Source organism: Dendronephthya gigantea, unplaced genomic scaffold, assembly GCF_004324835.1.
Source record: "Dendronephthya gigantea isolate DGI-Jeju-01 unplaced genomic scaffold, DenGig_1.0 000006F, whole genome shotgun sequence".
Lineage (NCBI taxonomy): Eukaryota > Metazoa > Cnidaria > Anthozoa > Malacalcyonacea > Nephtheidae > Dendronephthya > Dendronephthya gigantea.
In genome coordinates this window covers 3,194,063-3,209,783 of record NW_021163016.1, presented here as the reverse complement: position 1 = coordinate 3,209,783, position 15,721 = coordinate 3,194,063, and the positions used below count along the sequence as shown (strand labels likewise).

The window sequence follows — 15,721 nt, the reverse complement described above, 5'->3', positions numbered from 1 at the left end:
GATTTAGAAATTGAATATATGTATATAGCTATATAAATATATAGAGTGTATATAAATATAAATTATGTATAGTGTGTCGCCTGCGTTGTTTTTCTTGTCGTTTGAATACATGTATATTTATGATTGGTTTAGTAAGAAAAATTTCACTAAATTTAACGTAAATTTAACGTCTAACATCATCAAGTCCTGAAATTCTCATCCTCGTTCATTTCTTCATTTTTAACCAACTGATGTCGAACCAACTTTGCGTACGTGCCTTCTTTAGCCATGAGCTCGGAATGATTTCCAACCTCAACAATGCTTCCTTTCTCCATGACAATAATCCTGTTCGCTTTCTCGATCGTGCTGAACCTGTGCGCGACCACAATCACCGTCCTGCCGTTCAAATTCTCAAACATCGCTTGTTGTATCTTATACTCGCTCTCCGCGTCCAAAGCACTCGTGGCCTCATCGAAGAGCACCACTGAAGGCTTGCGAATCAGAGCTCTGGCGATAGCAACGCGTTGCTTCTGCCCGCCAGAAAGCTGCTGTCCCTTCTCGCCTGCTTGAGTATCATATCCCTGAGCTAAATCTGTGATGAAATCATGTGCATTCGCTAATCTCGCCGCGTTTTCAACTTTCTCCTCAAGTTCGTTTCCTGTACTGCACTCGAAGTTATAAGCAATGTTTTCCTTTAAATTTCTGGCAAATAACACAGGTTCTTGTCCTACCAATGCGACTCTGTCGTGGAGGAATTTGTGATCAAACTCTTTCACGGAAATCCCGTCAATTAGAACATCACCTTCGCCGGGTTCGTAGAAATGTTCTAGAAGATTGATACACGTGCTCTTTCCAGCACCGCTCGAGCCGACAATAGCAACCATTTCTCCAGGTTCAACGATGAAAGAGATATCTTTCAAGACAGTGGAGTCAGACCTAGTTGGGTAGGAGAACGTGACGTTCTTGAATTCCACTCTACCCGAAAATTCACTTGGCGCCAAAGTCCCATTATTAGGTATCTCAGGCTCCCTGTCTATGTACTGGAATACCTTCAATAATAAGATATAGTTAGAGAGGGGTCAAGAATAACCGTTGGAGAGGGAGAACAATTAGAGAGAGGGGGTGTTTTGTATTCAGAGTAAATGGGTGAGGTATTACCTTAGGAAGTCAGACTATATTTACTGCTGTTTTCAACTATAAATAAATCTAAAACTCATCACCTTTTCTGCAGCACCAACAGCATCCACTAATCCAGTATAAACATCACCAATTTCCTCGATAGCGTGGCCCAGACTCAAGGAATAGAGGAGAAACGAAACGAGATTACCGCCGCTTAATTCTCCTCTCATTACCAAGTGTCCGCCATAATATAACGTTAGTACGTCAGTAATCATCTCCAAAGTATGGTTACACCAAGTATAACCACCGTACACCAATGCCTCTTTCTAAGACAGGAAATTTGTCGGCCGTTAAGACTGGGTATAAATTATAAAATAAGGTATAGTGTACGATTGGGACATGCCAAAATCTCTGGTGCATGAATTCGTAGTTTAAACTCGCACGGTATTTGTTTTCAGATGTTGTCTAAGTTGATTAACAAGATGCCAAATGATGTAAATATTTCAATTTTCAATATAAAAGTGATCTAGACCGAAACCTACCTTGTTTAAGGCATAGGTTTTATCCAATTTCCTTGCATACTCGTTCATAACGCCATCTTCATTTGCAAAGCTCCTCACTGTCCTCATGGCAGAAATAACCTCCTCCGCCACCTCATTCGCTTTTGCAATAGAATTTTGCACTTTCTCGGAAAGCTTTTGAAAATATTTACCGTACACATCGGAGATGACTGCCACCACTGGTATACTTATTAGGGTCATTGTACTCAATTTCCATGAAATATGAAACATTAGTACGCACACACCTAGTGCTGTAACAACATTTCTTAGAAAGACATTGATGTTCAATGTAACTTGTTCGCCCATTTTGCTCGTGTCTGAAGTCAAACGAGAAACGATGTCTCCAGTTCTAGTTTTATCGAAGAAGGCGATTTCTTGATTGATTATGGAACCAAATAGAAGTTTATTAACTCGAATGTAAAACCGACTCAATACAAGAGTGAATATACCGCCCCGAAAACCAGAACAGATGGCAGTTATGAAGGATAACAAGCCCATTATGATGATGGATCTATGAAATTTAGCACTGTCTTTTTCAATGGCAATGCTGTCAATGACTTGGCCGGTGTAGTAAGGAATAAACATCTCCCCGACTGCGGCACAAAGAAGGAATAGAAATGCCAGGAAAAGATAGTGGATATCTGGTCTGGATACAGAAAGAAGCTTTGATATTGTAACTTTGCTTTTTGCATCATTTGTGTTGCTACAAATTAAGAAGCAAGTGGGTAAGGTTTGATGTACTACCTGTTGTAAGGTTGGTCTTATAATGTATTATTAATGTGCAAGACACATTTCAGTAAATGTGCATGCAGCAATCAAAGTTTGGAGGCACTTGATGTATGTGTTCTGATTGGCATAAATGTCTCACTGACCTATATATAGTTGAGTAAAAGCAAACATCTATAATCCATAAATGGATTTTATAACTTGTGCATGAATTCTATACACTGAGCCCTCCAGGAAGGTACCTGTCCAACCAATAGTATAAATTAAAGATAAAATGGCATCAAAGTTTAAGTTTAAGTTATTTTGTGGTGTATTCAGGGTCTTGTTCAGTGAGATTTGAGCATTTTATAGCATTTGATAAAGCAGAACTATGATTTACAAGTTACCTGTCATGAGAGCTATCCTCTGAGTCAACGCTTTCATCATCAGATTCAGATGACAAAGATCCTTGTATTTCCAGCACTGAGCCAACCTCTTGATCTTCATTAACCACAAGCACAGTCTTCTGCAATGCTCCACTACCCATCACCCACCAACTCCAAGAAAAAGTGACTGAAAACACGGCAGTATGACCAAAAAACAACCAAAGCCATACCTTGGAACTGCGTGTTTCAACGCACTCTGTACTTGCTAGAAACTTTGCTAGGACATAAACAACGATACCAAACGATAAACAATATATGAGCTTTCTAGACAGCCTCAAACGAGCACGTCCTTGCGTTGCATTTAATCTTGTGCCCAAGATTGCTCCTGCGATCAAGGAAAAACGAGAAATGGCGGTTAACCACAAGTCCACTGACGTTGTACAAAACTGAAGATCTGATGTAGCGGTCAACCATGACACTTTTGTCCAATTTGACTTCAGCAAAAACAGTGTGGCGAGAAATATATCCACTATAACTAAAAAGACAACAGTTATCACTCCATGCACCGCCATTTGCAATAAAAAATAAATGATTCATCATTTTATTCTTTCAGAATTCTGCAATTTGATTGGATGAAGCTAAGAATCCCGGGGGGTAGTCCTATTCCTTTCGCTCACATCAATCCAGTGATTGATGCGCACAGGTATAAAGCTCAGTGGCTGGTCACAAGATCCAAGCTGAAATTCGAAAGAGTTTTTCTTTGCAAATTTTCACACAAATTGCTCTGTTAAAATTCCTTTGTTCGCTGATCAACAATGGTAAGACATTGCTGAAGCAATATTAGAGTGATCAGATCACATCACGTCTAAATGATCAAGTTTTTTCAGCTCTATATCTATATAGTTCAGCCGTGACGATATTTTGCAATCTCTTGATTGTCTTCCTTCTATATAGCCTCCTCCAACACAACTTTCCTCCCAGGACGAGCAAGAGAAATTGCTGGATGAAGCTCTCCAAGTCGTTAAATCGCAATCCTTTCAAATGAAAAGATGTTTGGTAAGACGTGACAATTAACTTCCGCAAATATAGAAAAAATCATTCGTGTTCTGCAATTCTTGAATTACAAAATATCAAATGTATTTGTAATTTACCTCAATCCCCTCTACATCACAACCCCACATCAAGTAGACCTGAAGTTATGATCTACCATTGATTGTCACCTTTATATTATAAGTGCAACCATCAATGGTTAACTAATTATTATTACAGAGTGAATAATTCGGTGACTGGTAATTTAGCTGGCATAATTACCATATATATATCAGGCATTTTTCTCTCATTATTATGGGAGCATATTTGACACACTGAGCATCTTTACTGAGTTGATTTGGTCAAATATACAGTAAAATATTATGATGAATGAATGAAAATGCCAATAAAAAATTATTTCATTGAATATTATTACTTACAGGACATCACCAATCTCAGACCCTAAACCTGACCTTAAAACATGGCTTTATTTTTGTAGGATAAAGGCAAGCTAATGGATGGACTGAAACATGCCTCAAATATGCTTAGCGAGTTGAGAACTTCACTTTTGTCCCCAAAGAGTTATTATGAACTTTGTATCCTTTCATGTTGAAACCTGTTCACATTCTGCTATATGACATGCATGGCAAAGATAGGATAAGAGACCCAGGGTACTTTAAAATAAACTTTTCTTTAATAAATTTCCAAGACATGGCAATCTCTGATGAGTTGCGGCATTTGGAACTGCATTTGGTGGATGAATTCCAGAAAGGAAGAAAAGTTTCAGATCTTTATGAATTAGTGCAGTACGCAGGAAACATTGTGCCAAGACTGTGAGTATTGACCGTTGTTCATCTCAGCTGGGGAAACTCTCCTTCACCATTCATTCAGTAATTTCTGGTTGTGTTTGAATGGTAACAAAGGTCTTGTCTTGGGGAATTTACCAACAAATGTTTCTTTAGGTATCTTCTTATTACTGTTGGAGTTGTTTACATCAAGGCGAAGGAGACGTCTCGGAAAGATATCCTCAAAGATCTCGTTGAGATGTGCCGTGGTGTTCAACATCCTTTACGGGGTTTATTTCTGAGAAATTATCTTCTTCAATGCACTAGGAACCTACTCCCAGACATGGAGAGTGAAGCAAGGTAAAAATATGGTTTAAGCTCTTAGAATACATTGAATTTGGTCTTCAAAATAAAAAATGAAAGTTTCAAAAATGTGCAGACATTGTGCAAATGATTTTGTTGTTGTTTTTTGTGGTCCAACAGTGAAGGAGAAATGGATGGTACAGTGAAAGACTCCATTGATTTCATTTTGTTGAACTTTTCTGAGATGAACAAGTTGTGGGTAAGAATGCAACATCAAGGTCACACAAGAGAAAAAGAGAAGCGAGAAAGAGAGCGTCAGGAACTCAGGATCTTGGTTGGAACTAATCTTGTACGATTGAGTCAATTGGAAGGAGTTGACGCGGCTTTCTACAAGTCGGTTAGTTTGCTTCTAAAGCGTATTCCACTGTGCATACGTGTTCAAACATGAAAACTAGATATCAGTTTGAAGTTTGAGTCCAGAAATAATTCACATTTAGTTTTTAATTTCTTAATTTTAGACCGTTTTGAAGGGGGTTCTCGAGCAAGTGGTCAGCTGTAGGGACGCAATTGCTCAAGAATATTTGATGGAATGCATAATTCAGGCGAGTAAATGGCAACCTACATGTGTGCTATGATATTATTAAACAAACGTATTTGTTCCTAGCTTGAAATTGGGACGTTCAACTATTAGACTAGCTCTGAAAAAACGGCTCGTATTAAAAACGCAAGTTCATTAATACTACTTCAGTAAAAGCTGAGCTCTACAAAAACCATTTTCTTTAAATATCTAGGTGTTTCCTGACGAGTTCCACTTACAAACTTTGACGACATTCCTGCAAGCTTGCGCTGATCTTCACGCCAATGTGAACGTAAAGAATATAATCATTTCATTGCACTCACGTCTGGCTTTGTTTGCAACAAAAGACGACGGAGAAGGCATCCCGGAAGATATAAAACTTTTCGATATATTCTCGCAACAAGTTTCCTCCGTTGTGCAGGTAAGAGAGCAGTTGGTAGAGCTTTAGTTAACCAATCACATCTCTCCATCTCCTGTTCTCAGCCAATCAGTGAGCTTGGTTTGCGAACTACGTTTTGGCGAGAAACGTTTTCGCTCTAAGTGATGATTTCAATAAGAAATCGCAATATGAGAAATCAATTCCTAACTCTCGCTCACTAAGTTTTGTTGAATTCGTTCGACAGGCCAGAGAGGATATGCCAGTCGAAGATATCATCGCTCTTCAAGTTTCCTTGATCAACCTGGCTTTGAATTGCTATCATGATCGTTTTGACTACGTCGATAAGGTTCTTGAGTACACAGAAGAAATTTTCAGCAAGCGAAATCTGACACAGTAAGAAACATTCTTTGGTTATTCGAGGAAAAAAATGGGAAAAACAATCCATCTCCCCCCACACCATTCAATACAATTCTTTCTTGAGAGAAAGAACTATTTCTTGTTAAAACTTTTATGATCAAAGCATAAACCTGATTGTTTTTCAGCGTGGAGAAGAGCAATGCTGTTTCTCGTGAGCTGACACGGCTGTTAAAAATTCCCGTCGATTCGTACAACAACGTGCTGAACTTGTTGAAACTACAGCATTTTGCGCCATTGTTTAACTATTTCGACTACAGTGCAAGGAAAGATATTGCAATATATGTCATAACCAACGCCGTTGAAAATGAAACGACAATTCCTTCGCAAGATTTGGTGGATAGTATATTGACGATGGTCTCACCCCTGGTCACGGAGCAAGAAGACCAGCCGTCAGAGCCAGTGAGTATTTTTGTTATTGCTGAAAATCCTCTCCTCCCCTCCCCCCCGTATTGGTTATATTTTATATCGTGTTCTTCATCAAGGACGATGCTGACGATTTCGCTGAGGAGCAAAGCCTTATGGGGAGATTCATTAATCTATTCCAAGCTGATAGCCTGGATCAACAATATTTGGTATGTTCGACATTGATTTCTGTAGTACCAATGTTTATCTAGAAGTGGAAAGGTCTACGGTACATATATATCAGCAGGAAAAACTAAAATATATATACGTATTGTTGTAACAGCTTTCGTTGTACGTATTTTTAATCCATTGTAGATCTTGAATGCTGCAAGAAAACATTTTGGCAGCGGTGGAGAAAAGCGAATTAGATACACACTACCTCCTGTGATATTTGCTGCGTATCAGCTCGCATTTGATTACAACGAACTGGAAGAGAAGGTATAAGAATATTAGCCCAGGCTGCGCGGCGGACGCTCTTCCCGCGGCAAAAGACGGGAAAGGCCGAAAAGGCATTCAAGACGACGCGAGAATTGTCGTGATGATTATAACATTCTGCAATATGCTGCAAGAGTCAGTGCATTTAAGTACGATTTCTTATTTTGCAGGATGAAAAATGGGACAAAAAATGTCAAAAAATATTTCAGTTTTGTCACCAGACCATCGGAGCTCTGGCAAAGTCAGATTACGGGGATATGTCACTCAGACTCTATCTTCAAGGCGCTCTGACTGCGGATAAACATGGCTTCTCGAACGCAGAGACCGTCGCATATGAATTTATGAGCCAAGTAAATATCTACTGGAACTGTTAGAGCTATCTAGTATAAATAAAGTTAGTTTAGTTTAGGTTTCCTCCTGTAGTAACACTGGATCAATAAGAGATGATCCTTACTTGACCTCTAGGAAGAACAATTTAGAACTGATAGAACTATCCAATATAAATAAAGTTAGTTTAGTTTAGGTTTCCTCCTGTAGTAACACTGGATCAATAAGAGATGATCCTCACTGGACTTCTGGGAAGAACAGTATAAAATATACCACATTTGACTTTATCCTCTCATATCATTCCAGGCTTTTTCAATTTACGAGGATGAAGTCAGCGACTCGCGGGCTCAGCTGGCTGCAATAACTTTAATAATGGGCACGTTTGAAAAGATGACGTGTTTCGGTGAAGAAAACCATGATCCATTGCGGACTCAGTGCGCGCTGGCGGCAGCGAAGTTGTTGAAAAAACCTGATCAATGTCGAGCCGTTGGAGTGTGTTCACATCTCTTTTGGTCGGCCAAGAGCTCTGATGGAGAGCAAGAGGTAGGGCTGACCACTGTTTAAAAGAGTAACGGTATGGTAGGGTGACGCAAGGATTAGTCTAATGAATCCCAATATATCCATTGTTTATCCTTCATTATCCTACATTATCCTTAATTTAGCGTGGTAACGAGAAACGCGTGATGGAATGTTTGAAGAAAGCTCTGCGCATCGCCAACCAGTGCATGGACTCCACGCTCCAAGTACAACTGTTCGTTGAGATTCTCAACCGATATTTGCTGTACTATGAAAGCGGATGCGAAACGGTAAGATTGCTCAGATCATATGATCCACGGCATGTACACGTGAACACAGCAAAAGATAAGGCTTCCCAAATCGCTACCTTGGCTGTTTCCGAAAAAGCCCCCTCAAAAAACTGCTTGTGTGACAGCCATTTGAGGTCGTGCCGTTTTACAACGATTTTTTGCACACATTTATGGGCTCAGATACGTTATCTCCTTGTTGCTATAGGTAACAAGCACGATACTTAATCAACTCATGGAAAAAATCCGCGAAGAGCTACCGAATCTGGAGAGCAATGGAGAGGAAACCGACCAGATCAACCGCCATTTTGAAAACACAGAAGCCCACATTCAAGCGAAGAAAGAGAGCGATGGATTGTATGCTGACGTCAATGTCTAAGGAGCGCTCTTTTAATATAAATACATAATAAAAACATTTAATTTTAAACCTGTTAAAGGTTCAATGCGATTAAATTTTTTGTAGAATTTATAGAAATACAACAAGTGCTTTGAAAACTCGTTTGTTTAATATATTACCAACGCGTTATTTAGTAAATAACTCGCCTAGTGATATCTGTATGTGTCGCTTAAACTGACAAAACGACCGCCTGCACAGAAATCATCTGTTCAAACACAAGTCATCAACTGTTTAGAAACAACTAATATTTATTTAACGTATTTATCTCTCGCAAACGCAGCAGAGAGCAAGCTTCGGTCTGTACAAGCGCGTTTTGTAGCTATATGCACAATTGCTACTCGAGCTCGGTATATTTCTATAATGAACAACTGAGGGAACGCCCCCTACTCCTTGTTATGCTTTCACGAAACCCCACATGCACTAAGCGGCCGGTGTTACCGTGTTAGTGATTTCTCCAAAGATTTGTGTGCTTTTGGATATATAGTAAAGGAAATATCACGAAGGATTTCACCGTCAAACGTTATCTATACTTACTACCTTTTAAATCAAACTTCACGCGCAAAACTTGTTTCATTTTAACACGACACAAAAGTGATGATAAGGTTTCCACGTAAACTCCTTTGCAAGATGAAACCATTAAACCACAACATCGTAGAAACCTCTTGTACTATTCCTGTCTTTGCTCGGAATACACAAGCCATGATCAGAAAATCTCATACAAGCTGTTTCTTTGCCACAAAAGCGTCAGTGCCTAACCGCATAAGTCGTCAGTCCTCAACCATCATCCAGCGATGTTGAACTCGAATGATCCTTTTCGCACTTTGATGATGCGTCACACTTTGCATCTGAGATATTACCTTTGGGAGTGACACGATTCCTACCAAACACCGTCTTCGGTTTTAACTTCATTGTGTTATTTTCATCAATTTGCTCTGCCGAGGTATCCTTGTTGGTGTTATAAGGGGCTGAAAAGATCTCATCAAAGGGATCCGGGACACATTTAGTCCTCAAAGTAGTCGCCTCAAATTTCGGATTTTGCAAAACTTTAGTTTCGTTCACAGTCAAAGAACTGCTTTCGTTCGTTTCTTTAATTTCGATATGTTTTTGCTTAAGAGGAGCTGGTTGGCTGGATAACAATATAGGAGAGTCGCTAGTATTCTCAGCTGTTATTCTGATATCTTTGATGTGTGTAGGGGAGCCACTTGATTTTAACAAACCAGTAGGATTACTTGAGGGTTTAGATGCAGTTGCGAGCTCCTTTAGCTCAGCGGCTACTGGATTACCAGAACTGTTCTCGCTTTCGCTTTTAGTAGTTAGTTCATCATCGTTCAAGCCAGCGCTCGGGCCGGGTTTATGAACGAGGATAGAATAATCGGCGTTGATCTTGCACGTTGACCTTTCTACAACATGGTAATTACTGCTTACGTTCGGCTGCTCAGCCGTATTTAAGTATTCCAACGGATTCTCGAGTCTGGCAGCGATATCCCGATGCAATGATTCGGCTGTGTCCTCAGCCTCGTTGTACTGTGCTAAATGATAAAAGTTCAATTCCCCCAGTTCACGCAACATTTGGAAACTCTTATCGCCGACCATAAAAATCGTCGGATGCAAGTGTGATGTCTCCGTTTTTGTAGATTGAACAATTACCGCTTGTGATGGGGAGCAACCCATTGCAAAAGCCTGAAAGTGTATAAAATCTCTATTAGTTCATCTTGTCAAACCGTTTGTCTAACTTAAATCAATATTTTATCGCAATAACAGTAGTTGCACGTAGGTGGTCGCTTTTTGTCCGTTGTTTCATCACATGATGCACACTCATTACATACGAGTGCAGGTGTCTCTGAAGAAGAAAATGCTAATAGCAAACAGTATTAAAAATACATAGTTGAGTTTATGTGTTTGAATTGCAAAGTCATACACCATTCTTTTCACAAGCTAGGCTTTTCAAACACGTTATAAACGAAAGGTATTGACTGGTAATGGACACAAAGGGAAGCAGGCAGGTTGGACAACTATTCGAGAAAATCGACAATTCGCAAAGCTGCCAATTTACACGCAATTGTTAACTTCATACATTTAACTCGCATCTCATTACTGAATACAATCAAGATAAAAAAAAACGGTGCAATATATGCTATATTGCTAGGCTGGGAAGAATAGTCTGTAAAACTTGAAATGCCTTATTGTTCAAATTCAAGGATGTTAAAAAATATGAGCTTTTTAATTGTCGGCGGAAATATTGAATTAAAGCTATATTTCATATGCTAAATATGTGTTATTGAGAAGATATTAAGTTCGTTTGAAATGATAAATTGTATGTCAACGCACCTTGTCGTGTCGTGTAATTTCAATATCTCGAAAACGCATCAACGTTTGTTGCGATTTTTTATACGTCCAGCATTAACATGCAAATTTTTGTGATGAAAGATTAGCAAATTCACGTCCCACGAAGTTTTCAAACAAATATGCTTCAGTTTATCTGATGTTAGACTTGCCCCCTTCGACATAAAATCTCCCCTTTTTTCATTAATGAAATAACAAAATTGCCATTTCAAGACTTGGATGAAAAACGTCTGGAAGAATTAGCAGAATGAAAGAAAGCAGTTGCCATTGTTGGAGTATAATTAATCTGTAGTATCTTTTATTTTCTTTTACGAAAGTTTAAACGAAAGTTCATTGCATTTTTGCTACCGTTTTATAGGGGGTTGAAGTCCATTATAAATTTAGGAGCAAAGTTAATAAAACAGTTCTCGAGATAAAAAGTAGAGTTTTAATCCAGAGATTATTTCAGCCTGTGATATCATATATCGTCTGGGACTCCCGTATCACGCTGATGGAAACATGTCTTGTTGCTGTCATAGCCTCGATCAGCAGCTGACACAACAGAAGCCGTAGCACGAAAATCAAATATGTAAAATATCAGCGCTAAAAGAATCACGGGAATTATGATATATGCATTTAAACAAACTCAGCGTAACAATATGTATATTCCTCGCCACTTGAGGTACTTGCGTTTAACAGGCAAATTTTATACTTTTCAACGTTTTTTAAACAACAAAAAGTTCTTCTATAGGCCTCCCCAGATTTTTAAAAACATCATTGTATCATAAAATTATGGTACTTGTGACTATTGTCTAATTTAAACACCAATTGAAAATAACTTTAAAGTCAGTCCTACATATTGAAATTGCGTTTTTATATATTGTCACTTCATTAATATCACTTTGCAAATGTAAGTGCATTTGATTGCTTTGACAAACTATATTATACGTCGTAGCAGCGACATTTAATGCTTTCATTTGTTATTTACAAGACAATTCAAAAAGAAAAGCTGGGATACCAACGATATGATAAAGTCTTATTTGCATAATATTATTTGTGCTTGTCTGGCCAATGAAAGGAAACGTATAGAATTGCCTCAGGTATATCTCAAAGACCACAGCACGTTCAGGATGTTTCGAGAGAATCATTGCGGTCGGTTATCGTTGCGTTTTCTACTGATACTGGCAGCGGTTTTTGAAAACGAGATTTGAGACCGACCACCGGTATCAATTATTAGAAAATGTATCACATCACGATTTTATAGACTAATGACTTGTTTGGTGACGCCATCAACTACAGTTGACGACCCAATCAGAAATTAGTCAGAGAAGAAGACGAAAGACTGTTAAAGGATTGCCTCGGCCCAGTCTCTTTAAGGGGCAAGGGAATTATGTTGAAAAATTCGGCTGCTGCGATTCAAGTGGGCTTCCTGCGGTGACGTAATTGAGGCATTTCACAGTTAAAAGGCAAATGTAAGAGGCACATCTAGAGCTACAATATGGAATGCTGCGGAGTTTTATCGATAGAATAGGAAGATAATTTCCCTAAAGCTGTTTGAATGCATTTCAGTTTTGAATGAGCTCGCGTGAATGCCCTATTCTATTTTCTGTATCAAGCTTCAGATCTGATTTTTTTTGTTCCAGATGTGAGGCGCGTGGACTCCTGCCGACAAACTTGGCAAATATAAACGGTTGATAAATGGGATGCAATCAGCAAGACGCGTCAGTTGGTCTAACCTCGCAGTAACCAGGATCTCCTTAAGTTTAAAATCTATTCTGCCAAAGGCAATAATAGATTGGCCAAAAAGTTAAGACTAGTCCCTCAACTACCAGAAAAATCCTTTAAAAGATCTGTTTGAAAGTTTCAAAAAGCCATCGGGAGAGATATCGACAAATATCTTTTTAAGATTGTGATCAATAACACTAGACTTCCCTGACTATTACACAAGGTGTTTCATGGAGTTATATAAAACCTTGATTATCGATTCGGTTTTAAACGCTTTTCAATTTGACGAAACGCGCAATCATTTGGCACAAGTTGATGTGAACAATATTTGCTTGTATTCAGGATTTGCTTGTATTCAGGGTTAGAATATACAGAACTGTATGTTCTAATTATTTATCAGTCGGCAGGCATCAAAAATTAAATTGCAAAACAAACAGAGTCGACACAATAGCTATATCATGATATTTCTTATATATATCCGCTATTTAGGACAGAGACAGACAAATCTTGTCAGTTCCAAGAAAAGGAATATGGTTTATGAGTTATTTTGTTGTGTTACAGTCTTCTACCGGAGTGTTCTGAGTTCATAGAATACGGGGGTTTTATGCCGTCAGCAAAACGATTATTCGAAGGCGTTATTAAAGTCAATGAAAAGATGCAGAATGTTTGCTATCGTGTCGATATTTATATACTTAGGCATACGAATTAACCCTTTGAAACAAAGATAATGAAGAATATATTCGAATGGAACATTTGTCAGAATATAACTTGGAAGACCGGAAATTAGAAAACCAAGTCAACATGTTGTCCAACTATCCAACTATATGTTTTGTCAGATAGGGAGTGTACTACTTCCAGATATCAATAAACTATTAGTTACCTACCTCTCCATTCGGCGAGTTCTTTTCCTTTGCCTTAGTTTTTTTCTTAGACTTTTTAGGACTGTGTTTTTGTCTACTGGGGCTGCTCCCATGAGTAGTTAGCCTTGAAGCCATATTCCATCAAAACACTGAAAGAACTTTCGACCATTGACTTTCGGGCTATATAATTCCCGTTAGCACACTGATATCGATTACAGCTTGCCACAAATACGCTCCCAAAACAATTTCATCATCGACGAAAAACCTTTCTTCGTTTGAATGAAGCAACAGTATAAACGCTGGCCGCTTTTAAAGACCTTTAATTATCAGATTGGCTAACCACGACAAAATACATTAATAATGAACGAAGAAATAATACAGGGTGAGAAACCGCTTATTTTGCCAGAAGCTGGCGTCCTAGTTTTCACTTTAAAATTAAGTAGGTTTTTAATACGCGTATCTCACGAGATGCCAGTTTTTATCTCCACACAAATCAATAATATATTAGCGTAGGCCAGTTGAAATATGAAAACACATCTCTGTGGGGAACACATCGAGAGCATCGTAAAACAGATTGTATTATTTGTTTTGAGAAGCTCAAGATATTAATTTCGCTGCAAGCTACGTCTCTGTTTATATAAAGGTTGGATATTCGCAGGAGAGAATTATTTGCATATGAAATGTGTGTATCGTAATATATTTATATTTAATATCTATTTTATAATCTCATAACATTAAAAATCGACGGTCATTATGCTAATTAGGAAACAGCCTGCGTTCAGGCAACACCATCCTTAAACTAAACGACATTATTTTCGTTCCGTCTATGACTGTCTGTCAATTGCAAAACAGTTTTGCCATTCATGGAGGAAAATTCTCAACTTTAGCCTCCATTATTTAATAAATAATGAAAATATGGACATTTCGCTTTTAGATATAGCAAAATATAATTAGTTTTCAGCCACGTTCCAGATTTCTAAACCACATTTAATGATCCTTCACTTCCTGTACCTGAGGTCTTTGAACGGCTGTTGAACGGACTGTCCTCCATTGGAAATGACGTCGTTGGTTTCAATACGTTAGACGACGATTTCCGAGAAGGCGACGACGTACGAGCCGTCGTTCCTGTGGTGCCGCGGTTAACCAAGCGATAGTTTCTGAAGAGAAAACCTTTGAAAGCTTTTCGATACTTTCTGTTACGAAACGAGTAAATAATCGCGTTGAACGAAGAGTTACAGAACGCCATAGTGATCGCAAGCTCGTAAACAAAACCACTGTTTAGCCTAGGATTGCTGCTCAAACGAAAGCAGAAAAACGGCAGCCACATTGTCGTGAAACAGGCGATCACTAACACCATCGTCACTGTGATTTTCTTTTCGTTTTTTCGATGCTTTTTCTCGCTTAACGTGAGCGCGGCTTGTCGCTTCGCTTGAATGGCGAGAAACACGAGTATTATTATGTAACATAGGATGATCCACACGTAGCCGATGGCAAAACTTGCTGCTGAAAAATACGAGGTTCCTTTACGGCTCACCGTGACACGTAAGACAGAATATATTAGCGCTATAAGCCAACTTGCTGACGCCAGGAATATAAAGCGTTTATGATGAACACCGCTGATTGTATTTATGGGCCTTACAATAGCCAGAAGTCGCTCTAAACTTATGCAACACAAATGGAAAAACGAGGCAGCGCACGAGAAATTACCAATAGCGCGATACACTTTATCCAACGTGCTGTGACACCCCAGATCACCAGAGAGTCGGCCGGCGATGACACCAACCATCAGTGGCTGACACAGCACGGTAACTATAAGATCAGCGACTGCAAGACTCGCCATATAATAATTTATAGCGGTGTGCAACGATGCCGTTTTCCACACGGCTATGCAAACAAGGCTGTTTCCCACACCGCCGACAAGTGTTGATATTACATTAGCCGTTATCATAACGATAGCCCAAGATTGGATAATCTCACATGTGCCACCATTGCTTGTGTTCACCCCGCAATTGCTGAAATTCGTGAATTCCGTACAGTTATCCCAAGCCATTTTTACTTCTTTTAAATTGTTTCAACTGTTTCAACGTGATGCTCGCAGACTAAGCCGAAAATGATTTGTTTTGTCTGAGGCGAGCTCCTGGTTATCACTCATACATCAGTGATATTAAGTCCACTTGAAGATTTCTTGGTATAAGTCTTTGTTCAAACACA

General features: G+C 38.9%; 4 protein-coding genes across 4 annotated transcripts; 1 reads left to right on the top strand and 3 right to left on the bottom strand.

Annotated features, from left to right (window-relative positions):
• Positions 1–137: 137 nt before the first annotated feature.
• LOC114516400 (ATP-binding cassette sub-family B member 9-like) lies at positions 138–3,329 on the bottom strand. The gene is made up of 4 exons (XM_028535855.1): positions 2,771–3,329; positions 1,641–2,361; positions 1,200–1,424; positions 138–1,028 (listed from the first exon to the last, which is right to left on the bottom strand). The coding sequence occupies exons 1-4, from the start codon at positions 3,319–3,321 to the stop codon at positions 180–182; spliced, it is 2,346 nt and encodes a 781-aa protein (XP_028391656.1). The 5' UTR covers positions 3,322–3,329; the 3' UTR covers positions 138–179.
• A 130-nt stretch (positions 3,330–3,459) lies between these two features.
• LOC114516900 (vacuolar protein sorting-associated protein 35-like) lies at positions 3,460–8,691 on the top strand. The gene is made up of 16 exons (XM_028536510.1): positions 3,460–3,567; positions 3,704–3,805; positions 4,278–4,374; positions 4,488–4,611; positions 4,741–4,923; positions 5,047–5,263; positions 5,385–5,468; positions 5,658–5,864; positions 6,067–6,215; positions 6,365–6,638; positions 6,722–6,811; positions 6,957–7,079; positions 7,247–7,426; positions 7,710–7,946; positions 8,066–8,209; positions 8,415–8,691. Exons 1-16 carry the CDS (start codon positions 3,565–3,567, stop codon positions 8,583–8,585), a joined length of 2,385 nt encoding a protein of 794 aa, XP_028392311.1. The 5' UTR covers positions 3,460–3,564; the 3' UTR covers positions 8,586–8,691.
• LOC114516902 lies at positions 8,672–13,778 on the bottom strand. The gene is made up of 2 exons (XM_028536512.1): positions 13,535–13,778; positions 8,672–10,283 (listed from the first exon to the last, which is right to left on the bottom strand). The coding sequence occupies exons 1-2, from the start codon at positions 13,643–13,645 to the stop codon at positions 9,378–9,380; spliced, it is 1,017 nt and encodes a 338-aa protein (XP_028392313.1). The 5' UTR covers positions 13,646–13,778; the 3' UTR covers positions 8,672–9,377.
• Positions 13,779–14,207: 429 nt separating this feature from the next.
• Positions 14,208–15,675, bottom strand: LOC114516901 (trace amine-associated receptor 9-like). Its single transcript, XM_028536511.1, has one exon. The coding sequence runs from the start codon at positions 15,558–15,560 to the stop codon at positions 14,487–14,489; it is 1,074 nt and encodes a 357-aa protein (XP_028392312.1). The 5' UTR covers positions 15,561–15,675; the 3' UTR covers positions 14,208–14,486.
• Between the last annotated feature and the right edge of the window lie 46 nt (positions 15,676–15,721).